The 25,689-nt window shown below is 49.2% G+C and overlaps 1 protein-coding gene across 2 annotated transcripts in view; it reads right to left on the bottom strand.

Moving 5' to 3' along the window:
• Window positions 1-229: 229 nt before the first annotated feature.
• The window catches only part of LOC137658648 (uncharacterized), a 194,463-nt gene continuing 169,003 nt past the window's right edge, over window positions 230-25,689 (bottom strand). For both annotated transcript variants that reach the window (XM_068393593.1, XM_068393594.1), the window contains exons 8-11: window positions 25,209-25,368; window positions 11,053-11,153; window positions 10,077-10,308; window positions 230-933 (exon numbers count right to left, since the gene is read on the bottom strand). In XM_068393593.1, coding sequence (XP_068249694.1) covers window positions 743-933; window positions 10,077-10,308; window positions 11,053-11,153; window positions 25,209-25,368 — 684 coding nt within the window. In that variant the 3' untranslated portion in view covers window positions 230-742. The remainder of the gene's footprint in view (window positions 934-10,076; window positions 10,309-11,052; window positions 11,154-25,208; window positions 25,369-25,689) is intronic.

The following is a 25,689-nucleotide window of genomic DNA, read 5'->3' on the forward strand; positions in this document are numbered from 1 at the left end:
TTACTTAAAGTGCAACCAAAATTTATTGATTTATTTAAGATTCTTTACAATCTTGTCCATTTCTGTCTTTTAATCACAAAAAAGGTTTCATTGTGACAATAAAGCTGAATTAAGTCCCCACATAGCCAGTCACCATCCTTCTAAATAGGTAGTGAATAACAGACCAAGTGTCATCACAAGAATTCTATTGCAGAAAAACACAGCATACATTACAAATCTGCATAAATTGAACATATCTGCTGTCAATTTGCTAAATTCATATTTCAACGACTTATTTAAACTAGCACATACTCCAGACTTAACCTATTTGGTCATGGTATTGTATTCAAATGCAAATACCGATTCTAATTACAGACAGCATAACACATGTCACTGTTTGTACTACAGGTGAATTCCAAATCCTTTCAGTGCCGAATTATTTCTAAACACCCAATCAGGTTAAAGATTGAATTGTATATGACGTTATTTTGGGTTCAGTAGGATATCTGTTTTCCATGCCTGGGTTCCTGCCCCAAAGGTTTCATAAAAAACTTAGATGGAAGGGTTACAGCTCATTTTGTATATCGTAACTGCTAAGGAGGAGAATCAGTTCTCATGTAACAAAAAGCTAACAATCAAAGCTGCAATCCTCATTTTACGTCACATTACCATAAACATTGTGATCCACATTTTATGTTACATCACAAGTCTTTCGAGGATGAGAACTCCATGTGATGAAGATTAGAACTCAGGCTTATTGACTTTAGTAGGCCTCCATCTCTCTGAAATGTAGGTCCTGAAGCACAGAAAGATAATACTCAAGATGCACTTCTCCATAATTGGGGTCATTTGCTGTAATAAGAGCTGTATTGATACTGACATCTGAAATCCCAAGTCTGTATACACAAGTGTACGTCGCTGTAATGCGATGTACTTCCTCTGACACCATATAACCTGAAAAGTCAATAGAAAATGTTAGTGACTGTAAATGTATTTGACAATCGTTTAACCCAGAAGGGTAGAAAAACTATCTGGAAATTTAACTGCAGTTTCTGTTTATCTACTCTCACTGCACCTATGCAGTTATAAGAAAATTAATACATATTCAAAGTTTCTAAAGTAGAATGGAAAGAATTCTGTTGTTCTGTTGAACAACTACAGTTTCTAAATGTAAAGTGCATATGCATTCCTAAGTAATGTAAAGGTATTGTATACTACTCACAAAGGAAAAATGTCACTTGTTCCGTAACCGAAATACAAACCACGCTATTTACATAGGGTATTACTTTCGGCGTAGCTGAAATGGCGAGCCATTAGATTTTTGACGAGGGTTAACTACCCCCGCGATAGTTAGCAGGGGTAGGGGAGGAGTAGCTAGCTACCCCTCCCCCCTCACACACTGGTGAACTGACTCACTTCGCTTTTGGCTCGGACTACGAACGGATGTCTCTGTTCCCGTCCTTGCATGGCAGCCATTTATTGTTTTGTCTTTACTTAATTACTTACTTTTCTTGTACTCATATATATATATGTAAACATATTTTTATGTTTATGTATATATTTGAGTATAGAAATCAGTAAGTTTCCTTTTCAGTGTTCGAGCTGTGTGTGTGTGTTTGTACGATATCACCGTGTAGCCGCCGGCAGTCAGGCCACTACGAAGTAATTTCATGGACCGCAATCTCTCCCTTGGTCCTTCGGTCAGCTCCTTCCACGGGCGCCGTGGGGAGTCGTCATCGCTGGGCTTATTAATTTTGTTTCTCCGCTCTCCTCTTTTCCTACGGGGAAGGTGGGGTTCAGCGTAGGAACGCGAAAGTGTAGTTTGACTACGGTCTCTCTCTCTCTCTGGAGGTCGTTCACCCTTTTACTACGTTTTCTACACACTACGATAGCTCCTCTTTTCGGGTGGAGTTGCTACGCAGTACTTTTTTATCTCAATCATATTTTTATTATAAAATCTAATTGTATTTGTTAACTTTTCAGCTTTTTAGAACCTCTCCCTTCGGAGTTTTTCGTTCTTACTTTTAGTGAACATTCTTTAATGAATTGCATAATTATAACTTATAATTCTGTTTTTGTTACAGTTCTCGCCCTTCCCCCTTCCCGTGAGTGTAGGTGGGGTTGAGGGCTCTTGTCTGTTATGTAATTCTTGTGTTCTTTTCCCTCGGGTTTCCTCTTCGGGGTCTTCCCGGGGGAATGAATGTTAACTAATTACTTTTTATTTTCACAGTTAACGATCTGTTTTCTGTTTGCCTAATGTGACAACGAAGCAGAGCTGTCTTGTTGGGACTCGGGGAGTCGGCTGTTGCTGCCTCCTCTATAGGACTTCGTCAGGGGCGTGTCTCCTTCTCCTGGAAGTTCTCCCGAGACAACCGACAGCTCTTCAGTTCATCTTAGATCTCTCAGGAGGTTCGCCTTCTTGGGTGGGTAACTTCCCTTCCGAGGGAGGTTCCCTGCCCAGGTTTGAGTTTCTTTCCCTTTCGGGGGAAACTTCTCTTACCATTTATAATTATGATATATTCTTGGTCCTCCGGCGGTTTTGCTCTTGGTGCTGAGCGACCGCTTTTGTAACCTTGCTCAAGGGGCTGAGCGTTTACATTCTCGGACCATAGTTTTTGTGCGACTATGCTCTTGGTGCTGAGCGGTCTCACCTGCAGCTACGCTCAAGGGGCTGAGCAGCTGCAGGAGCACCTCTTTGGAGGTTGGCTCCTAGGTCACTGGCTGACCCTTCGGCCCTTTGGGCTCCATCTTCAGTCTCTTCTACGAAGTAATCTTCTCTCCTTCGCGAGAGAGGACACTCATAGAGACTCCTCTTCGGAGGACTCCTTCTGCTGTTGTTGCTGGAGGCTCAGTCCCCTTCGGGGAGCAGCTGAGCCCTACGGTCTCTCCTGCCAGTGTTTCTTCCCCGGGGGGGGGGGGGGGGAGTTCACCACAGAGATTCCTCTTCGGAGGTCTCCTTCTGCTGTTGTTGCTGAGGGCTCAGTCCCTTTAGGGGGCAGCTGATGCCACGGTCTCTCCTGCAAGTGCTTCTCCCCCTTGGGGGAGTTCACTCCAGAGGCTCCTCTTCGGAGGTTGATGATGGTGCTCCTGGCTGTGGTCGTCTTCATCTTCACCTTCCCCGTAGAGGATCCTCCTGCCAGACCTTCTCCTGGACGCAGATGCGCAGTGGGCGCCAACGTACCTCGTTTCCAAAGAGCTCTGGTCCCTTTGGGGTAAAAGGGCTTACTCCACAATGTGGGTAAAACCTGGCACTTAAGGGACTTAAGTGCCAGGTTTTACCTGCGCGCCCACGTTTTCCTAGTAGCGCTCTTGCGCTCTCCTGCTGTGTTCCAGACTTCTCTCCTACGATATCCTATAGCTAAGTCTTGCCGTAGATCTCCTGATCGCCAGCACTCACCTGCGCGCCAGCGCTCACCTACGTGCTTGCGCTCACCTGCGCCTCTGAGACCTTCTGTGCGCCAGCGCACTTCTGGACGCCCTTTTCCTGCTACGCGCCTTGTGCGCCAACGGTCTCCTGTACGCCCTCGATCGCCTGCGCGCCAGCACACATCTGTACGCACTTTCCTATGTGCGCAATGCGCGCCAACGTTCGCCCTCGCGCCCACAATCTTTTGATCTAGGCACAGGCAAGGAGATTGTTCCTTCTTTTTATGCCCACGATTGCCTTCTCGCAAGCGCACATCTGCGCTCCCTATCCTGATGTGCGCAATGCGCACCAGCGTACTCCACGAGCTTCCAGATGTGGGTGGAGACGAAAGAGATGATTCCTCCACCTCCTCGCCGACGATCTACTGTGCTCTAGATTTGAACGAGTCTCTGAGCGCCCGCGCGCCCGCGCGCCCACGAGTAGTCTTCTGTACTCGCCCACGAGCGTTCGCTATTATGCGCAACCTCACCCTCTGGCCGCGTACTGCGCTCCATCGATCTCCTACGCGCCAGCGATCTCCTAGCGATCGCGCCCGACTTCACCAGCCCGCTAGCGTTTTCAACGCGCCCACGCTTCAGATCGCCGTACGCGGCCACTCGTTGGCTCTCCTGTACGCGATCGGTCGCTACGCACCATCGCTCGCCAACGCGCCATCGCTCGCCAACGCGCCATTTCCCGCAAAGAACCATCGCTCGCCAATCACGCCATCGCACCATCGCTCGCCATCGCACCATCGCTCGCCAATGCGCCATCGCTCGCTTACGCGTTTTTCGGTCTTCCGACCGCGCCCGCGCTCCCACGCTCCCTCGCGCCCGTGCTCCCGCGCGCCCGCGCGTCCTCACGTCCTCACGCGTCCACGCATCCTCGCAGGCATGCGCGTACCCACGCACATGCGCACACATGTTCGCCCGCGCGCGAACCAACGATTGTACCGTCGCGCGAGCGCCAAGGGCGATTTCAACCGCGATTCCCGCCGGGTTTCGCAACACGGGCAACCTGGCGAGTTTTTTCCTGGAGCACATACTTTCAGATCATCATAGTCACGATCTTCACCTCGTAAGCGCAGAGCATGGCACATACAAGAGCAAGAAGAATCTTCAGAAGAGTCTGGGTAACATTCTTCTCCCTTTTTCAGGCAGGCCCCATCATCCCTCTCCTCAGGATCGCCCGATCCCCTTCCCTTCAACGGTGGCAGCTGATACTGCCTCTGTCAGTCATCAACAGAGGGAATACTTCGAGATTATGGGGTAGCCTGAGTTAGCTCTTCCTCTCCACCATTCCGCTGCAACGGGCCTTCCGGGGGTTTTTCCGTCGAGAAACTCTCCGCCCGGCAGGTGACATTTTCGACTTCGGGAATCTTGAACCTGGAGGAAGCCGCAAGGGTACCAGGCAGGCCACCTCGTGGCTGATCGTCGAGCTTGAGGTTTTATTCTAGGAAGCTCCAGGAAGGTTATGGAGTTTTCCTCCTCTCGAACACGTGCACCATCGTTTCCCGACACCAAGTGTCGAATTTGGGGACAAACTCGATGTTGAAGCATCGAGATGCAGTGATCGAGAGGTTTTCTCTCGAAGGTCCCTACCGTGGATATCGGCAAACCCAGACACTCTTCCATCCTGGGAAGGGGCTTGTTTCAGCCCAAGGACAAGGAACGAGCGACTGAGAGGTGGAGAAAATCGTATCACGATTTCCTCCTCCAGGGTGCTTACATCCAGTCCCTACAAGCCTCCAGCGCCTCAACTTCAACAGCCTCGTTCAGCCTAGGACATCAGAACCGGCACGGGCAGCTAGACAAGGTGTCTATGCAGCTTCCCCTCTCCTGTCTGGGACAAAGGGCGAGGAGCCCTCCTGGGGAGGCCATAATCCTAGAGGGGGCGGCCTAGGCCGCAAACGCTATGATTGGCAACCCCTACCTGCATCCCCCAGGGGGGGGGGATGCCTGGAGTTGCGCCTTCAAGTGGCAGAAACTCGGGGCCCATACCTGAACGATCTCCATGATCAGCCAGGGATTTCGTGTTCCGTTTCGTAGCATCTCTACCTCCCCTGTCAGCGAATCCAGTGTCGCTGAGCCCCTATGCCATGGGATCGGCAAAGGGGGCTAGCCCCTGGGGCAGAGGGCAAGACCATGCTCTAGAAGGATGGTCTCCAAGGTGGAGGCTCCCCCCAAGGTTCTTCAAACGACTCTTTCTTGTAAGAAGCGCCTGAAGGCTGGAGACCCGCCATCCTCCTCTTAGCCCTGAACAAGTTTGGCGTACAAACTTCGGTCAGTATGGTACAACAGATTCGATCAGACTTGCAGGGAAACCACAAGACTTCATGTGCATATTGGATCCTAAAGACAGGTACTTCCAGATCCCAATTCCATCCGTCTTTACAGGAAGTACTTGGAATTCAGCCTAGACAACAGATATACCAGTTCAAGGTGCTGTGCTTCGATCTCTCCACAGCACCGCAGGCATTCACCAGGAAGTTCATCCCGAATCCTCATGTCCACACAGGAGCGGCATCCGCCTCCTTCACTTTCTGGATGACTGGCTACCCCGGCAGTTTCGGTATCGACCCTTCTTCGACACCGAGACAAGCCTCTGGGACTTTGCCAAGATCTAAGGATCATGGTAAATCTCGAGAAGTTTTCTCTGTTTCCATCGCAACAACTGGGATATCTAGGCTTGATTTTAGACTCCAATCTCCATTAAGCCTTCCCACCGGATGATAGGATAGCAAGGCGGAGGAGAGTAGTAGAACCTTTCCTCAGGCTAGGAGAGTCTCCAGCCTTTTTATAGTTACGCCTCCTAGGTCACCTTCCTTCTTGACCCCTCTAGTCCCAAACACTCGCCTCAGGATGAGTCTCCTGCTTTGGCGACTCAAGTCCCGGTGGAATCAAGACTACGATTCCCCAGACATTCTGGTCGTATGGGACCTGCCGAACGAGGGATCCTGCAGTGGTGGTTGATCTACGAAGCCTTTGCTAGAGAGTGGATCTTCTCGTCCCTCCTCCGCATTTGATGCTGTCTTCGGACGCGTCAAAGAAGGGGGGGGGGGGGGGGGGGACGTTCTGAACCAAAGGATCTCAAGCCTATGGCCAGAACTAGAAAGTTACCTCCACATTAATGGGCTAGGGATGAAGGCCATATTATGGCCGGTCAACAGTTCCAACAGACCCCGGCGAGTCACTCCGTGAGCGACAACACCATGGTTGTTGCTTTTTTCATCAAGCGGGGAGGTACCTTTTCATATCAGTCTTCCCATCGTACAGTAGAGATACTGAGATGAGCCGAAATCCACTCAATACCACTATCGGCTCGCTTCATTCCGGACAAAGGAATGTGCTCTCCAACAGTCGGAACAGAGCATCGCAGATAGAGAGTACCGAGTGGTCTTTGGAACCCCCAATAGCCAACAAGCCCTGACCTTGTGGTCCTGTTCGCGACAACCTTGAATTTCAAGCTGTCGCTGTACTTCTCCCCAGCCCTGGACCCAAGGCACCCTGCCGAGATATCTTCCTACATCGGTGGACAACATCGACATCTACGCCTTGCCACCGTTGGGTTTGAGGGAAAGGGGGGCTCAACAAGACCAGACTATCGGTCAACCTGTCGATGACTCTGATAGCTCTGCTACGGCATCATGCAGAGTGGTTTCCGGACCTTCTGCATCCCTTGTTGGAACTCCCGGGAGAGCTTCCCCCACGACAAGAACTAAAGCAACCACACCACTTTGTCTACCACAAGCTGTAGCTCCGCTTCGGCTCCACGCCTGGAGTCCATCCAGCATCTTCCTCACAGAGAGAGGCGTTCTGCAACAGGTCGCGGAGCGGATGTCTTGACACCTGCGAAGTCATCCGCAGGGGTCCCCCAGGCGAGGTGGAGGGTCTTCTGTGGTTGGTGTCGTGGGAGAGGTATCTCTCCCCTCGATGCCACTATTCCAGCGTTAGCGGAGTTATTGTCCATCTGCGGGAGGAAATACGCCCTTTGCTCTCGGCGGTAAAGCCTATCGCTCAGCCTCAAGCCTGGCCTTCAGGCTCTAAGGTTAGACAATTCCTCCTCGCGGGATCTTTCTTCGCTCATACGAAGCTACGAACTTACCTGCACCCAGTCGGAAGTGAGATCTCCTCCATGGAACATGGTTCGGGTTCTTAGGGATCTTAGGGCTTTTCCTTGTGAACCATTACGCTAGGCATCTGATAGGCACCTGACTTAGAAGTCGGTGCTCCGGCTCGCTCTGGCTTTGGCCAAGCGTATCAGCGTACTTCATGGTCTCTCGTACGACTTCGCCCATTCAAGAAGATAGGGAGAGGTAACGTTCGGGTTCGTCCCTGAGTCGATTACTAGACTCAAGATCTTGGAGTCCCAAACCTTCGGTTCGACTCCTTCAGGATTTCGAGTCTCCGTTCTGTAACAGATGACCCAGGCCTTCTCCTACTATGCCCAGTAAGGAGTGGGAGGTGTTATCTTAAAGAACAGCTCCAGTTCGTCCTCACGTGCAAGCCCTGTTTGGGAGCACAGGAAGGACGAAAAGGAGGGTCACCAAGAATACCTTTGCAGCCTGGATTCAAGGACCACCCATCTCGCCCTGAATCCAGACCCTCCTCCGTCATGTAGCCTTAGAGCACAAGATGTCAGAGGCATCGCAACGTCTCTGGTCTTCATGAAAACTACTCTGAGACGCAGGTGCTACAAACTGGAGTCTGGAAACGTCGGACGACCTTCACAGCCCACTACCTGCAAGACGTGACCGACAGGAGCCTCGATACGTTTTTCTATCGGCCTGTGGTGGCTACACAACAGCTGTTCTAACCTCAGGCTCCTTAATGGACAAGTAGCAGAAGGTTGGGGGCATTGTTACCCGGTGTCAGACTGCATGATTGAAAGAGGTATGTCTGGCCCTTACTTTTTTCTTCATCCTCCCCTCTCTTGGGGAAAGCAGCATCCTAGGTTCTCTGCATAGCTGACCTCAAACCTCTGCAGGTAAACCATGCTTCCTTGTGTTCCTAGTATTAAAATAATACTGTCGCGTCTCCCATACCCTGACGAGGTGGTATTGGGAAAGTCCTAGTCCAGAATTCCATCTAAAGGTCTTCAGGTCGACTGCCTAGGACAAGTCACGCTTCATCCCTCCACACACAAGCTTATGTAGGCCGCACACTCCTTGCGGAGCAAGGAACTTGCGAGGTGCAGGGACATTTTCTCGAAGTGCTGCTCACTCGGATTCTGAGTCCCCGGGTAAAGCCAAAGCCAGTAAGGCTGGGGACTTTCCACCCTTCCTAAGGGGTAAGTCACCCTATGTAAATAGCGTGGTTTGTATTTCGGTTACGGAACAAATGACAAATTCGGAGATAATTTGTATTTTTCCTAACCATACAAACCTTAGCTATTTACACATATTTGCCCGCCAGCCCTGTCCCCCAAGTCAAGTCCTACCTCTAAGCGAAGTGAATCAGTTCACCAGTGTGTGAGGGGGGAGGGGTAGCTAGCTACCCCTCCCCTACCCCTGCTAACTAGCGCAGGGGTAGTTAACCCTCGTTAAAAATCTAATGGCTCGCCATTTCAGCTACGCCGAAAGTAATACCCTATGTAAATAGCTAAGGTTTGTATGGCTAGGAAAAATACAAATTATCTCCGAATTTGTCATTTTAATAAGGAAAAAACTTATTACAGCATTATTAGTGAAGCTTAGAATACAAAAATAGGGTCCGTAACTATTCCACTTATTGCTTCCTAATAGAAAAGCTTCTATATGACTTTTTTTTTTTTTTTTTTTTTTTTTTTTTTTTTTCAAATTAGTGTTGTAAGAAACAGTGCATACTTACTGTGGATAGATGGGGATGTGAAGAAAAAATAAAATTTTGGGGACATGCGCCCCTTTTAATCTTCAGCAATTAAATCCCAGCCATGACAAGAGATATTTCAAGAAATCCAGAAAGGGATTTAATTCTTTTAATCTCTTTTAAGAAGTTATGATTTCCTCAAATCCTCAGAAATGATTCTAGACTTACCAAATTGATCTGTATCAGCACTATAAATTGGACTTACCAGACTGATCTGTATCGGCACTGTATATTAGACTGACCAGATTCAGCTGTATCATCTCTGTAAATTGTACTTACCAGACCAATCTGTATCAGTATTGTAAACTGGACTTACTAGACCAATCTGGATCAGCACTGGAAATTGGACTTACCAGACTGATCTGTATCAGCACTATATAAGGTACTTACTAGACTCATCTATATCAGCACTGTATAAGGTACTTACCAGACTCGTCTGTATCATCACTGTCAATTGTACTTACCAGAAAAATCTTTATCAGCACTGTAAATTGGACTTACTAGACTCGGCTATATCATCTCTGTAAATTGTATTTACCTGACCTACCTGTATCAGCAGTGTAAATTGGAATCGCCAGACTGATCTGTATCAGCACTGTAAACTGGACTTACCAGACTGATCTGCATCAGTACTGTGAATTGGACTTACCAGTCAGTTCTGTATCAGCACTGTATATTGGACTTACCAGACTCCTCTGTATCGCCGCTGTAAATTGTACTTACCAGACTGATCTGTATCAGCACTGTAAATTGAACTTCCCAGACTGAACTGTATCAGCACTGGAAATTGGACTTACGAGACTGATTTGTGTCTGGTCTGTATCCGCATTGTAAATTGAACTTACCAGACCGATCAGTATCAGCACTGTAAATTGCATCGGCAAGTTTTTGATAATCACTGCTCCATTTATCAACATCAAAAGGTGCCTCCTCAGGTTCCTCTGGGATAGACTGAGGAACTGGAGACACAGCCGCACTGGGCTGATCTTTATATGTCAGCTCCTGGGGCTGCTGGGTGTTGTATTGTTCTTCACTGAAACCTTCGTCAGGTAGGAAATCAGATTTGCTTTTCTGTGCCTACAAGAGAAGGTATAGGTTAGGTGGTTTCAACTTTTATTTTGCATACAGACTCATAGAAATGTTAACAAAGTGTATTTACGTGGCTGAAGAAAATGTATACAAATCTGTGGAGAATTGTGTATTTAAAGAGAATAATGATGTTTATGGGTAAGCACATAACACTAGCATCACAAACCATCTTCTCTTGATAATTCTCGATTCATTATCACTGTATTTAAAGATGAATTGATATGGGTGTGATTCTGGAATACTTGATAGATAATATTGAAAAGTATGGATATAGATAAATAAGACTCCTAATCCACTTGTTTGATCTTGTTTACTCTTATTGCTAACCATGGTGGAAACACAAGTAAGGATTGCGGTGACTCTTGATTACCTTCACTATCTAACTAGTATGTTTAGAAAGAACTATTTTGTAAGATTAAAGGTGTCTGGTTTTAGTCCCAGTATCTTCTGAAGAGACTCTCATTGGAAAGTCAGCCAGGCAAGCCCAAAACCCCACTTTGGTGCCCAATCATAGCAGTAACCTCTCAGTTAACAACTTAAACTCATGGTCTCAGGCTGGGATCGATCTTCCACCATGCGAATGCAAGGCGAACAGTTTACCATTTTACTTATTATGATACAGCTATAAGTCAAGGGAGCTAAAAGTTGAATGAATTATGTAATGGGTGTGTGTGTGTGTTCTAGGTAATAATAATCACAATAGATAATATTGAGGATAACAACCCCTCTTACCTGAGAAGATTGTTGGTATTCCCATGGGGCTGTAAGAGTAGGTTGATTAAGGTACATTGGCAGTTTTCCGACTCGGGCAGGTCGTGGGTGGTGATTATTACCTGGAAAATACAATCCCTTTTAGTTTTGCTTCATTGTTAAGAGAACAAAGTTAGGGTGACCCAAAGGTGGCAAATATGGGGATCTGGATATTGGTTGGCTAGCAATTATGGGGCACCAGCCTCCCGTTGAAAAGCTACCGCTAGAGAGTTATTGGCTCCTTTGACTGGCCAGACAGAACTACATTGGATCCATATCTCTGGTTACGGCTCATTTTTTCTTTGCCTACACATACACCGAATAGTCTGGCCTATTCTTTCCACGTTTTTCTCTGTCCTCATACACTTGACAACACTGAGATTACCAAAGACTTCTTCACTCAAGAGGTTAGCTACTGCTATATAATTGATCAGTGGCTACTTTCCATTTGGTAAGGGTAGAAGAGACTCTTTAGCTATGTTAAGCAGCTCTTCTAGGGGGACGACACTCCAAAATCAAACCATTGTTCTCTAGTCCTGGATAGTGCCATAGCCTCTTTACCATGGTCTTCCAGTGTCTTGGAGTGGAGTTCTCTTGCTTGAGGGTATACATGGGTACACTTTTCTATCTTATTTCTCTTCCACTTGGTTTTTTTTTTAAAATTTTATTGTCTATATATGATAGATCTGTTTTAATGTTGTTACTGTTATTAGAATATTTTATATTGTTTATTAATTTTCTTGTAGTTTATTTACTTATTTCCTTTCCACTCTGAGCAATTTTCCCTGTTGGAGCCCTTAGGCTAATAGCATCCTGTTTTTCCAGCTAGGGTTTTATCTTAGCAAGTGATGATAATAATAATAATAATAATAATAATAATAATAATAATAATAATAATAATAATAATAATAGTAACCTGGATAGTGGTTGGCTGACAATTATGTGGATGTGTATAGTGGTTGGCTAGTAATTATGTGGATGTTGATAGTGGTTGCCTAGTAATTATGTGGATATGGATAGTGGTTGGTTTTAGATAGTCAAATTCCTGGTTTTATTTGTTCAATGTTCGGATATTTTAATTTCATTTATTATTTTCTTCTTAAATAGGAACAGGATGAAATTAGGTGAATCAGGATTCTTGTCTGTTTGGAAACTTTTATTCGTAGTTATTATTATTATTATTATTATTATTATTATTATTATTATTATTATTATTATTATTATTATTATTAGCTAAGTTACAAACTAATTGGAAAAGCTGGATGCTGCAATTCCAACGGCCCCAATAGGTAGAAATAGCCTAGTGAGGATAGGAAATAATGAAATAAATAAACTACCAGATACTAGAGAAGTAATGAACTATTGAATTATTGTTTTATTATGTTAAAAAACACTCGGAAACCACTATAAAGGTCAGATAAATGCGAATAACTGTCGCCTTTAGATGTTTTAATTTAATTTTAATGATTTTATTTGAGTTTTAATTATCTTTCATAAATTCTATATACATTTTTTAAGCATAGTAAGATTCACATGACCCAGAATGGAATTTTATAATTGACATCACAATAAAGAACGATCATTAAAACAAATCAATACTCTACTTTTAAGTCTAAATTGCCATGCAGTAGAGAATAAATTCCAAAGACCTAAATCTAACATTGTTCCGTAACCGAAATACAAACCACGCTATTTACATGGGGTTTTACTTTCGGCGTAGCTGAAATGACGAGCCATTAGAATTTTAACGAGGGTTAATTACCCCCGCGCTAGTTAGCAAGGGGGTAGGGGAGTGGTAGCTAGCTACCCCTCCCCCCCTCACACACCGGTGAACTGCTTCACTTCACTTTTGGCTTGGGCGATGAGCAGACGTCTCTGCTTCGCCCTCGCATTATTGACAGCCTTAATTTTGTTTTGCTTTTTCTTTCAGCTTGTGTGCTTGAAGTTGGCCTCATCTTTCCTTCCTATCATGCAGAAGTGCCCTGGACTCCCCGGCGGTCAGACGGACCCTCAATCCTTATGCCCGCAGTGTTGAGGTCAACGGTGTGAAAGGGACAATACCTGTAGTGAGTGCAGGGAGTGGCCTACTTCCCTGTGGGAGAGGTTTGCCCGGTGGTGTAATAAGAAGCCTAAGCGTGACCGTTTCCTTCAAGGGCTGCCTTGAAGAAGGAAGGTTCCAAGGACTCTTCTTCCGCTGCCCGAACCTCCTCCGAAGCTCCCACTCGATCGGTCTCTCGCGAGAGGCTGGCGAGTGGTAGCGCAGGCCCTTCTTTTGTTTCCCAATCTCGGGGTTCGGGAGAGGGCGTTGCCTCCCATAGCGAGGCAGCTCCCCCTCCTACTCCGGGGGAGGGCATTGAATTTGTTGATGACCATGTTGCTAACGATGATCTCTTACAGCTTTGGGCTTCCTTGGGGCTTAAGGGCTCGCCCTCCAAGGAAAGCCCTGTTTGACCTGATCCAGTTTGGTGCAGTTGTCAAACAGTCGCTGGTAATAGCAGAGGTAGATCCTCTGTCTATTGTCGACGTTGTTGTGGCAGAGGCTTCCGACAGGTCGGGTCAAACCTCTGCTGCGGTTGCGGATGTTGCTGAAGGCTCAGTTCCCCCCTCCGAACATCCTTCGAGAGAGGAGCTGGGTCCAACGGTCTCTCCTGCAGGTGACTCTCCCCCTCGGGGGAGTGCACTGACAGAGACTCCTCTTCGGAGGACAGACGATGGTGTTGCTGTGCCTCGAGATCATCTTTGCCGTAAGGCTCGCCCTCCTCTTCGCCGCAGAGGCCTTCCTTCTCCTTACAAGGGAGTTAAGAGGCCCCTCTTCGGATCTTCGCCTTCGACTTCCCCCGCAGAGGATCCTCCACGTCAAGAGCAGACCGTTGCAGCTGCATCCCTTGACCTCTCCGCAGATCGTTCGCTATCTCCGACGCCTGCCAGACCTTCCAGTCTTCCATCTCCGTTCCTGGACGCTGATGCACAGTGGGCGCCCACGCACCCCGTTGTCCAACGGGCACCGGTCCCTTCGGGGCAAGAAGGCTTATCCCACAATGTGGGTGAGTCTCTCGAGCGCCAGGTCTTACCTGCGCGCACGCGCAGTCCAAGAGGTTCCTTAGCTAGCGCACAGGCGCTCACAGGTTCCTCTGGACTCGCAGCGCCCGGCCGATCTCCTGAGTCTTGCCGTAGATCTCCTGCTCGCCAGCGCTCTCCTGTGCTACAGAGTCCTCCTGTGTGCCAGCGTTCTCCAGCTCACCAGCGAACTTCTGTTCCTGCTGCGCGCAATGTGCTCCATCGGTCTCCTGAGCGTCCACAATCTCCTGCTCGTCAGCGCACAACGGCACGCCCTGTTCCTGATGCGTGCCATGCACGCCAACGTTCGCCCGCGCGCCCACGATCTCCGGATCTTGGCGCAGGCAGGGACATTGTCCCTCCGCCTCCTCGCTGACGTTCGCCTACGCGCCAGCCATCGCGCGAACTCTCCTGTGCGCGTGCACCCACGTGCTCCCTCGCCCCCACGCCTTCATCTCCGCGCGCACGCGCGTCAACGTTCGCCCGCGCGCGAACCAACGGTTCTACCATCGCGCGAGCGCTAGCGCGACCTCGCCAGCGATTCCCGCCGGGTTTCACAGCGCGCCCAACCGGGCGAGTCTTCAGGGACGCGTGCTTCCAGATCCTCGTCCTCGCGATCTCCATCCCGCAAGCGCAAAGCTACGCACGTCCAGGAGCAGGAAGAATCTTCGGAGAGGTCTACGCAACATTCTTCTTTTCAGGCAGGGCCCGTAGTATCCACTCCTAAGGATCAGCCGATCCCCTTCCCTCCAGCGGGTGTTGCTGACACTACGTCGGTCAGCCGCCAGCCTTGGTTCGGGTCCCTGATCAAAGCGGTCGTGCAGGCTATGAAGCCGGCCCTCGCTGATCTGGGACTAAAACCAACGGCACCCGAGTCCCCGCTGAAGAGAAGGAGAGGAGTGGACTTCGTGGTAACTTCTCCTAGGGTTAAGTTGGCTCCCAAGAAGTCCGTCGGGAAGGCCCCTTCCCCCTCGCAGACGCTTTCTCCTTCCCCTGTGGACGAAGCCTTTCCGTCCTCAGGAGAATCTAGCGAGGTAAGGTGTTCTCCCATGGCACCAATGGGAGGAACCCCACCTCGAGGAAGAGAACCGTCTCGCGTGGAGAGGAGCCCCCAGTCTTCTTTGCTTGAGTCCTGTATCCTTCCCAGGAGGGAGCCTAAGGACTCGAAGACTATTCCTAAGTCTTCTACTCGGATTCGACCAGAGCTATCGAGACCCCAGGAGAACGTCCACGTATATCCCCAAGTAGAGCTACTGGGGACAGGAGACCTTGCTGCCAGTCCACAAGGAGGAGAGCAGCACGAGTCGGAGCATGCCTTCTGGCAGGTCCTGAGTCTAATGAGGCAACTCAACGGATTCAAAGACCCCGAGACCGCCCCCCGCGAAGGCAAGGATACGGTCCTGGACCAAGTCTACGGTACCCAGAAGCTCCCAAAGGCCAGCGCGGCTGTGCCCTGGTCCCAGGGAGTGAAGAGTGCCAGAGACAAGGTTGAGGGCCAGCTCGCCGAACTCGCCTCCTCCAGCCGTTCCTCTGCCAGGAACAAACTCCTCCCACCTCCTCGTGTACAGCAGAGGAGGTACTTCGAGATCATGGGGGAGTCTTGTTTAGCTCTTCCCCTCCACCACTCTGTGGAAGAGCTCTCTAGGGAACTCCGCTTGAGAAGCTCTCCGCCCGGCAGGTGACATTCTCGGCTACGGAGATCCTAAGCCAGGAGAAGGTCGCGAAGTGTGCCATGCAGGCCACTTCGTGGCTGGACATCTGGCTGGGGTCTTTGGGCATCCTGTTGCGATCCGAGGACTTGTCCAAGAAGAGCACCAGGAAGGCCCTTGAGACTCCTCCTCTCAGGCACGTGCTCCATCGAGTTTTTAGCTCACCAAGTTTCGAACTTGTGGGCAAACTCGATCCTAAAACGTCCGGATGCCGTGACCAAGAGGTTCCACTCGAAAGTCCCAGCCGTGGATGTTGGCAAGCTCAGACACTCCTCTATCCTTGGAGAGAGTTTGTTCGAGCCCAAGGATGTGGAACAGACAGCTGAGAGGTGGAGGAAGTCGAATCAAGATTCGCTCCTCCAAAGGGCCCTTACATCTCGGCCCTACAAGCCTCCAGCTCCTCAACAACAACATCAGCAGCCTCGTCAGTCTAGGACATCGAGACAGGCTCCGGCAGCAAAGGCAAAGGTGTCAAAGCAGCAGCCCTTTCCTGTCAAGGACAAGAAAGGCGGAAAGTCCTCCAGGGGAAGTAAGAATCCTAGGGGGAGCGACCGAGGCCGTAAACGCTAGGATTGGCAATCCCCCTGCATGTCCATCAGTGGGGGGATGACTACAAAGTTGCGCGGACAGGTGGCAGCAACTCGGGGCCGATTCCTGGACGGTCTCTGTGGTCAGCCAAGGATATCGCGTCCGGTTCATAACATCTCTTCCTCCCCTGACAGCGAATCCAGTGTCGTTGAGCTCCTATGCCATGGGATCGGTAAAGGGGCTAGCCCTTCGGGCAGAAGTCGAGACCATGCTCAAGAAGGATGCTCTCCAGGAGGTTGTCGACGGCTCCCCAGGCTTCTTCAGTCGACTCTTTCTTGTAAAGAAGGCGTCTGGAGGCTGGAGACCAGTTATCTACCTCTCAGCTCTGAACAAGTTTGTCAAGCAAACTCCGTTCAGCATGGAGACAGCGGACACGGTCAGACTTGCAGTGAGACCGCAAGACTTAATGTGCACTCTGGATTTGAAGGACGCGTACTTCCAGATCCCAGCCCATCCGTCTTCCAGGAAGTACTTGAGATTCAGCCTAGACAACAAGATCTACCAGTTCAAGGTGCTGTGTTTCGGTCTCGCCACAGCACCTCCGGTGTTCACCAGAGTGTTCACCCTGATATCTTCGTGGGCACAGAATCGGCATCCGTCTCCTCCGTTATCTGGACGACTGGCTGATCCTGGTAGACTTGGAGTCGACCCTTCTTCGACACCGAGACAAGCTTCTGGGACTTTGCCAAGATCTAGGGATCATGGTAAATCTCGAGAAGTCTTCTCTGCTTCCAACTCAACGACTGGTATATCTAGGCATGATATTAGACACCAATCTCCACAAAGCCTTTCCATCAGATGACAGGATAGCGAGGCTGAGGAGGGTCGCAAGACCTTTCCTCGGACAAGAGGACCTTCCAGCCCAATCTTGGTTACGTCTCCTGGGTCACCTGGCCACCCTGGCCAGTCTAGTTCCGAATGGCTGCCTCAGGATGAGATCCCTACAATGGCGGCTCAAGTCCCGGTGGAATCAAGGTAACGATTCCCCGGACACTCTGGTTTGTATGGGACCCGCGGAACGGACGGACCTGCAGTGGTGGCTGACCGACGAAAACCTTCGAAAGGGAGTGGATCTTCTCGTCCTCCCCCGGATTTGATGCTGTTCTCGGACGTGTCAAAAGAAGGGTGGGGGGCCCACGTTCTGAACCAGAGGATCTCAGGCCTATGGTCAGAATCAGAAAGGTGCCTCCACATCAACCTGCTAGAAATGAAGGCCGTCTATCTAGCCCTTCAACAGTTCCAACAGGCTCTGGCGGGCCACTCCGTGGTGGTGATGAGCGACAACACCACAGTAGTGGCTTATATCAACAAGCAGGGAGGTACCTTTCCACAACAGCTATCCCATCTTGCAGTAGAGATACTGAGGTGGACCAAAGTCCACTCGATTCCACTATCAGCTCGCTTCACTCCAGGCAAAAGGAATGTGCTCGCCGACAGTCTGAGCAGAGCATCGCAGATAGTGAGTACCGAATGGTTTTTGGATCCTCAAGTAGCCAACAAAGTCCTGATTTTGTGGGGTTCCCCGACAGTGGACCTGTTCGCGACAGCTTTGGATTTCAAGGCACTCTGGCAAGATGCCTTCCAACAACGGTGGGACAACATCGACGTCTACGCCTTTCCACCGTTCTGTCTGATGAGAAGGGTGCTCAACAAGACCAGAGTATCAGTCAATCTGTCAATGACCTTAATAGCTCCGCTATGGCATCATGCAGGGTGGTTCCCGGACCTTCTGCAGCTCCTGACGGAACTCCCGAGAGAACTCCACCCACGACACGAGCTACTCAAGCAACCACACTGCAACATCTACTACAAGGCCGTAGCTTCGCTTCGGCTTCACGCCTAGACTATCCAGCGTCTCCTCACTGAGAGAGGCTTTTCACAACAAGTTGCGGAGAGGATGTCTCGACACCTGCGAAAATCATCTGCAGGGGTCTACCAGGCGAAGTGGAGAGTCTTCTGTGGTTGGTGTCGTGGGAGGGGTATCTCTCCCCTTGATGCCACTATTCCAGAAATAGCAGAGTTTCTCGTGTATTTGCGGGAGGAAATGCGCCTTTCAGTCTCGGCGGTGAAAGGCTATCGCTCAGCCTTAAGCTTAGCCTTCAGACTGAAAGGAATGGACATTTCTTCCTCACTGGAACTTTCTCTACTCATACGGAGTTATGAACTTACCTGTCCTCAGTTGGAAGTGAGACCTCCTCCATGGAACGTGGTTCCCGTCCTCAGGGCTCTTAAGAGACCTCCGTTCGAACCATTACGCCAGGCCTCTGATCGACACCTGACTTGGAAGACAGTGTTCCTGCTCGCTTTGGCTTCAGCCAAGCGGGTCAGTGAACTTCATGGTCTCTCATACGACGTCGCTCATTCAAGGGGATGGGGGGAGGTAACGTTCGTGTTCGTCCCTGAGTTTGTAGCTAAGACTCAGAACCCTGGAGTGCCGGACACACGGTTCAACTCCTTCAGGGTCTCGAGTCTCCTTTCTGTAACAAGTGACCCAGACCATCTGCTACTATGTCCAGTGAGAAGTCTGAGGCGTTATCTGAAGAAAATGGCTGCAGTCCGTCCTCGCGTGCAAGCCCTGTTTGTGAGCACGGGAAGGACGAAGAGGAGGGTCACCAAGAATACCATCTCTGCCTGGATCCGAAGGGTCATCCACCACGCCTTGAATCCAGATCCTCCTCCATCACTTCGTCCCAGAGCACACGACGTCAGAGGCATCGCAACGTCTCTGGCTTTTAAGAGAAACTTCTCGGTGATGCAGGTGCTACAAGCTGGGGTCTGGAAGCGTCAAACGACCTTCACAGCCCACTACTTGCAGGACGTGACCCACAGGAGCCTTGATACATTCTGGATTGGCCCTGTGGTGGCTGCACAACAGCTGGTCTAACCTCAGGCTCCTTATTGGACAGGTAGCAGAAGGTTGAGGGCATTGTTACCCGGTTTTAGACTGCATGAATGAAAGAGTATGTCTGGGCCTTACTTCTTTCTTCATCCTCCCCTCTCTTGGGGAAAGCAGCATCCTGGTCTCTGCATAGCTGACCTCGAACCTCTGCAGGTAAACCATGCTTCCTTGTGTTCCTAGTATTAAGATAATACTGTCGCGTCCCCCATACCCTGACGAGGTGGTATTGGGAACGTCCTAGCCTAGAATTCCATCTAAAGGACTTCAGGTCAACTTCCTAGGACGAGTCACACTTTAACCCTCCACATGCAAGCTTATGCAGGCCGCACGTTCCTTGCGGAGCAAGGAACTTGCGAGGTGCAGGGACTCTTTTTCTCGAGTGCTGCTCACTCGGATTCTGATTCCCCGGGTAAAGCCAAAGCCAGTAAGATCGGGACTCTCCACCCTACCTAAGGGGTAAGTCACCCCATGTAAATAGCGTGGTTTGTATTTCGGTTACGGAACAAATGACAAATTCGGAGATAATTTGTATTTTTCCTAATCATACAAACCTTAGCTATCTACACATATCTGCCTGCCAGCCCTGTCCCCCAAGGCAAGTCCTACCTCTAAGTGAAGTGAAGCAGTTCACCGGTGTGTGAGGGGGGGGAGGGGTAGCTAGCTACCACTCCCCTACCCCCTTGCTAACTAGCGCGGGGTTAATTAACCCTCGTTAAAATTCTAATGGCTCGTCATTTCAGCTACGCCGAAAGTAAAACCCCATGTAAATAGCCAAGGTTTGTATGGTTAGGAAAAATACAAATTATCTCCGAATTTGTCATGTTGCTAAGGATTTCTTAATAGCATGGCTAAATGCAGGTTGACATTTTGTACTTGATCCGGATGACCCAATGCGCCTGTACCAACCGTGTGTCACACGATCGTACATAGTAGCGAAATTTCATTTTGTGTATATATTATGCTTATATCTTCGCTCTCCCCTCGCACTAAAAAGAACCTGAAATAACATGTATGTTTTTCTCACCGTTAACTGTTAACCGATGCGGTGTCGGTAGAACAGGAAATTTCCTGTTGCATTGAACCTGAAATAATGTGTGTGTTTTTCTCACCGTTAACTGTTAACCAGTGGGTGCAGTGTCAGTTGAGCATGAAATTTCCTGCTGCATTAAGTTTTTATATATACAGGAGAGTGTTCTATAGTAAAGTTACTCAGTTGCTTTCATCCTGTCTTTGAGTCACAACCTTCTCTCGGCTCGTCGCATTGGTGACCCCCGGAAGTCGACTCGCTCCACCTGCCTTCCAACCCCCCTCGCCCCTCTGTCATTGGTACTATGGCGGACTCTACGGAAGTTGGCGCTGAGGCTGCCCCATTGAAACTTTCGTCATTCGCCAGCGGAGAGGCGTTTGCTTGGTTTAAGAAAGCAGAAGTCCAGTTTCGCATCAAGGGCGTGACTCGCTCAACCACCAAAGCAGATTAGGTTCTCGCGGCGATACCAGAGGACACTTTCCAGGAAATATCCGACTGGCTTTGTGAACAAGGAGACACCCCAATAGCGTATGACGCCCTCAAAACATACCTTCTGCAGCAGTACTCGCCGTTGCCAGCCGCCCGTATAGCAAAGCTTTTTCAGCTCTTTCAACAACCGTTGGGGACCAAAGGGCTTTGCTCGCCCTCGGGGAAATGACCAGTATCGCTTGCCTGCAACCTGCTGCAGACGGCTCTCCTCGTGAGGTGAACCTACTTCGTGCCCTTTGGATACGCCGTTTACCTGAACCTGTACACGCTGCCATACCCGATGTCGATAGTTTACCCATAAAGGACTTGATGACCAAAGCCGACACCCTTATAGACAGCCATTTCAAGACCTCCATCAACGCTTCCACTCCTGACGAAGAGGACGCCTATTCAACGTCAACCAAAGCTGACGTGAATGCCGTAGGACATACACACCTACGCCGTGACGTGAAGAAGCGGCAACAAAGCCACCCACCACCCACCACTCGCTCGCGCCCCAACCAACGACTTCTACAGGCACTTAGTACCTCCCATCCGCCGCAGTTTTGCTACTACCACAACAGATTCGGGACAACCGCGAAGAAATGTGCCAAGGATTGTCATTAGCCAAAAAAGTGTAAGGAGGCAATCGCTCATGGTGGTGGCCTCCCGTGTTTCTAATCTTTTCTTTTTACATGATGCAGGAACGGGCGTGCGATTTTTGGTAGACACGGGTGCTTGTCATTCTCTTTTGCCAAGGGAACTCTTCAGGACACGACGTAGTCTGTCTGCGTCTGCCGATGTCCACTTGGTAGCTGCCAACGGATCTGCGATACCCACCTATGGTTACGAGAACCTCACATTATCGTTTGGAAACGGTAAATTTAATTGGAAGTTTCTCGTTGCTGACGTCACATTGCCAATCCTTGGTGCAGATTTCCTCTCTCATTTCCACCCTCTGGTCGATGTCGCCCACCGACGATTGGCCAACGCAGACTCGTACTTGTCGACACCTCTTCAACCCACCCCCTCCAACCTCTCTCTCCACATCAGCGCACCCACGGATGCCTATGCCCACCTCCTCACGTCGTACTTGGAAGTTTTCCGTCCAGAACTTTGCCAAACGCCCACGGCTCCTGCCAAGCACGGTATTTATCACCACATCAAGACGACGGGACCCCCAGTCTTCGCAAAATTCAGACGTCTGGCACCGGAACGATTGGCAGCCGCCAAGCAGACGTTCGCCGAAATGGAGGAAATGGGCCTTTGCCAAAAGGCCTCCAGCCCATGGTCATCACCCTTACACATTGTTCTGAAGAAAGACGGCTCCCTCCGTCCGTGTGGGGATTCCAGGCGCCTGAACATGCAAACAGAACCGGACCACTACCCGCTCCAAAACATCGCCGACGTGACCTCCTACCAGCACAAAGCGAAGGTTTTCTCTACACTCGACCTCCTGAAGGGGTATTATCAGGTGCCTATGAACCCAGAAGACATCCCAAGACTGCCATCACCACTCCGTTTGGTACATGCACCTTCAACTACTCCTGTTTTGACCTTCGTAATGCTGGGGCCACGTTTCAACGTCTCATGGATGGCATCTTAGGGGACCTCCCCTTCTGTGTATGTTATGTGGATGACATACTTGTGTTCTCCTCCTTAAAAGGGAAACACCTCTGTCACCTGCGCATCATGCTCGACTGCCTACAACAAAACGGGTTTGTAGTCCAGTATGACAAGTGTACCTTTGGCGCCAACGAAGTGTTGTTCTTAGGGCACCGCATCACTCCTGAAGGAGTCCATCCCCTCCCTGAGAAGGTAGCAGCCGTTCAGGACTTCCCCGCGCCTTCGACCGTGAAAGCTCTGCAGGAATTCTTTGGCATGATCAACTATTATCACCGTTTTCTGCCAGCCATTGCCGCCACTCTTGCTCCCCTCTACGCCTCTCTCAAGGGCAAGCCAAAGGACCTGAAGTGGGGTCCCCTTCAAGAAGCAGCCTTTTGCAATGCAGAGAAGGCCCTATCAACCGCTGCGGCTCTCACTTTTCCTATCCCACATGCCTCTCTCCTTCTCTCCACCGATGCCAGCGACATTGCTAATGGTGCAGTACTTGAGAAGGTGGTCAACGGCTTGCCCCGCCCATTGGCCTTCTTCAGCAGAAAACTGTCCAAGGCAGAATCGGGTTATTCTACCTTCAATCGCAAATTGCTGGCGGTGCACTGGGCTGTTCGTCACTTTCGCCATTTCTTAGACGGTACGCCCTTCGTCATTTGCACAGACCACTTTCTGGTGCACGCCTTCACTCGACATTCTGACGTCTGGTCCGCCCGTTAACGCCAACATCTCTCCGCTGTGGCTGAATACAATTCCACCCTTCAACACGTCCCTGGGAAAGTGAATCCCGTTGCTGATGCCCTGTCAAGAAACACGTTGGCTGCCGTTCAACTGGGATTGGATTACAACGCCTTGACTGAAGCCCAACGACAGGATCCAGAGTATCCATCATGTAGGACATCCTGCACGTCCCTCCGTTGGGAAGACTTCCCCCTCGAAGACTCCAACACCACCCTCCTCTGTGATGTCAGTACTGGTAGTCCGCAACCTTGGATTCCTGCTCACATGCGCCTGCAGGTGTTTGATTTCATTCACAGCCTTTCACATCCCTCGTGCCATTCTACTGCACAGTTGCTGAAGACGAAGTTCATTTGGCACGACATTTCTAAGGATGCTAAGGATTGGGTCTGCGCCTGTACTTCTTGCCAAACTTCCAAAGTACATCGACACACGGATTCAGGAGTGGGCACCTTTCCTCAACCTCAGCGTCGTTTCGCACACATTCACGTCGACGTTGTAGGCCCCCTACCCACGTCACAAGGACATCGTTACCTGTTTACCATCATCGACCGCTCCACTCGGTGGCCTGAAGCCATTCCTACGGAAACTGCAACGTCCGCCTCATGTACATCTGCCTTACTCTGAGGATGGATTGCAAGATTTGGTATCCCTGAGCATATTACTTCTGACAGGGGTACCACTTTCACCTCTCAATTGTGGACATCATTAGCGAATCTCCTGGGCATCACCCTACATCAGACAACTGCCTACAACCCCGCTGCCAATGGAATGGTTGAACATTTTCATGCACCCTAAGAGCAGCTTTGATGTCCCGCTGCAAGGATTCCAACTGGTTTACTCAGCTTCCCTGGGTCCTCCAGGGACTAAGGACCACTCCTATAGACGCCCTTGACGTCTCGGCAGCTGAAATGGTGTATGGCAACCCGTTGGTCGTCCCTGCCGAATTTTTCCTTCTACAACCTCCTCGAGACGATCTCCAGCGCATACGTCACTACGTCACGTCGTGGGAAAATTTACTCTGTGCAGCCAGACTTACAAGCCCCCAGCGAAGCTTCACATACCGACAGACTTGCACTCTGCAACGCACGTCTTCCTGCGCAACGACACTAGCAAGCCACCGCTAATGCCCCCTTACTCGGGCCCTTTCCTTGTGATCCGACACAGTCCAAAAGCATTCCTACTAAACATTCCGGGCAAAGAAGACTGGGTCTCCATTGATCGTCTAAAACCTGCTTATCTCCTGCCAGATGACCCGCCTACAGTTCGCCTCTCTAGATCAGGGCGCCCTATTTAACATGTACAGTATGTCATTTTTAGGGGGGAGCCATGTACCAACCGTGTGTCACACGATCGTACATAGTAATGACATTTCATTTTGTGTATATATTATGCTTGTATCTTCGCTCTCCCCTCGCACTAAAAAGAACCTGAAATAACATGTATGTTTTTCTCACCGTTAACTGTTAACCGATGCGGTGTCGGTTGAACAGGAAATTTCCTGCTGCATTGAACCTGAAATAATGTGTTTTTCTCACCGTTAACTGATAACCGGTTCGGTGTCGGTTGAACATGAAATTTCCTGTTGCATTGAGTTTTTGTATATAAAGGAGAGTGTTCTGTAATAAAGTTACTCAGTTGCTTTCATCCTGTCTTTGAGTCACAACCTTCTCTCGGCTCGTCACACGCCCTAATTAAATGCGTTATTAGTTGTGGCCCTTTCTGTTAGAAGGCAAATTTATTTTTAGTTAAGTGTTTTATTTCACGTACAAAAAATCACTGCCAGTGATTTACAAGGAAGAGGATATGGAGAATTTTTTTGATAATTACTTCTCTCTCTCTCTCTCTCTCTCTCTCTCTGATGCCAATGGAACATTATCTCTGATTCCTATTGTTGTCAAATAGTCTAGGTATGTAGTCAGAAACTCATTGAAGTGATTATGTTGGGATTTTTGTTTAGAATAATCGCCCCTCAATCTCTCTGCCCCCATTTATGCGTCTATTTATCTGTGTGTCACTTGGTTTCTTTATGTCTTACCTAACATTACAGAATGGGCTTCGGGCTTGATCCTAATGAGGTAGTCAATGAGGGTGTCGATCTTGTACATGCCAGCACCGGTCCTGTCTGTTGCCAGCAGTAGACGGGACATCACTTCTGGCGTCAGGATGATGCCACACTTCTTGAAGGCGGTCTCCACCTGGGGAAGGAACGAAAGATGGGCACTCTCCGGGGTACTGATGATAACTACTGGGAAATTGTCTTTTTGAAGTAAACATTACAGTTCAAGATTCTAAAATAGTGTTTATGTAATTTTTGTCAATATCTGTCTCGGCAGTATCTTGGTTCATCTTCATAGAGAATGTTTATTAAAGAAGGATTAGGGTACTGTGAATATGTACTGTATTAGAAATATATTCTCCAATTTGCAGGTGGTAAATCGATTCCCTTGTTGTTTATAAGTGAAAGTTTATAAAAGATGAATATTTATTAATTGTTTGAGATATATTTAGAATGTAAA

Source organism: Palaemon carinicauda, chromosome 19, assembly GCF_036898095.1.
Source record: "Palaemon carinicauda isolate YSFRI2023 chromosome 19, ASM3689809v2, whole genome shotgun sequence".
NCBI lineage: Eukaryota > Metazoa > Arthropoda > Malacostraca > Decapoda > Palaemonidae > Palaemon > Palaemon carinicauda.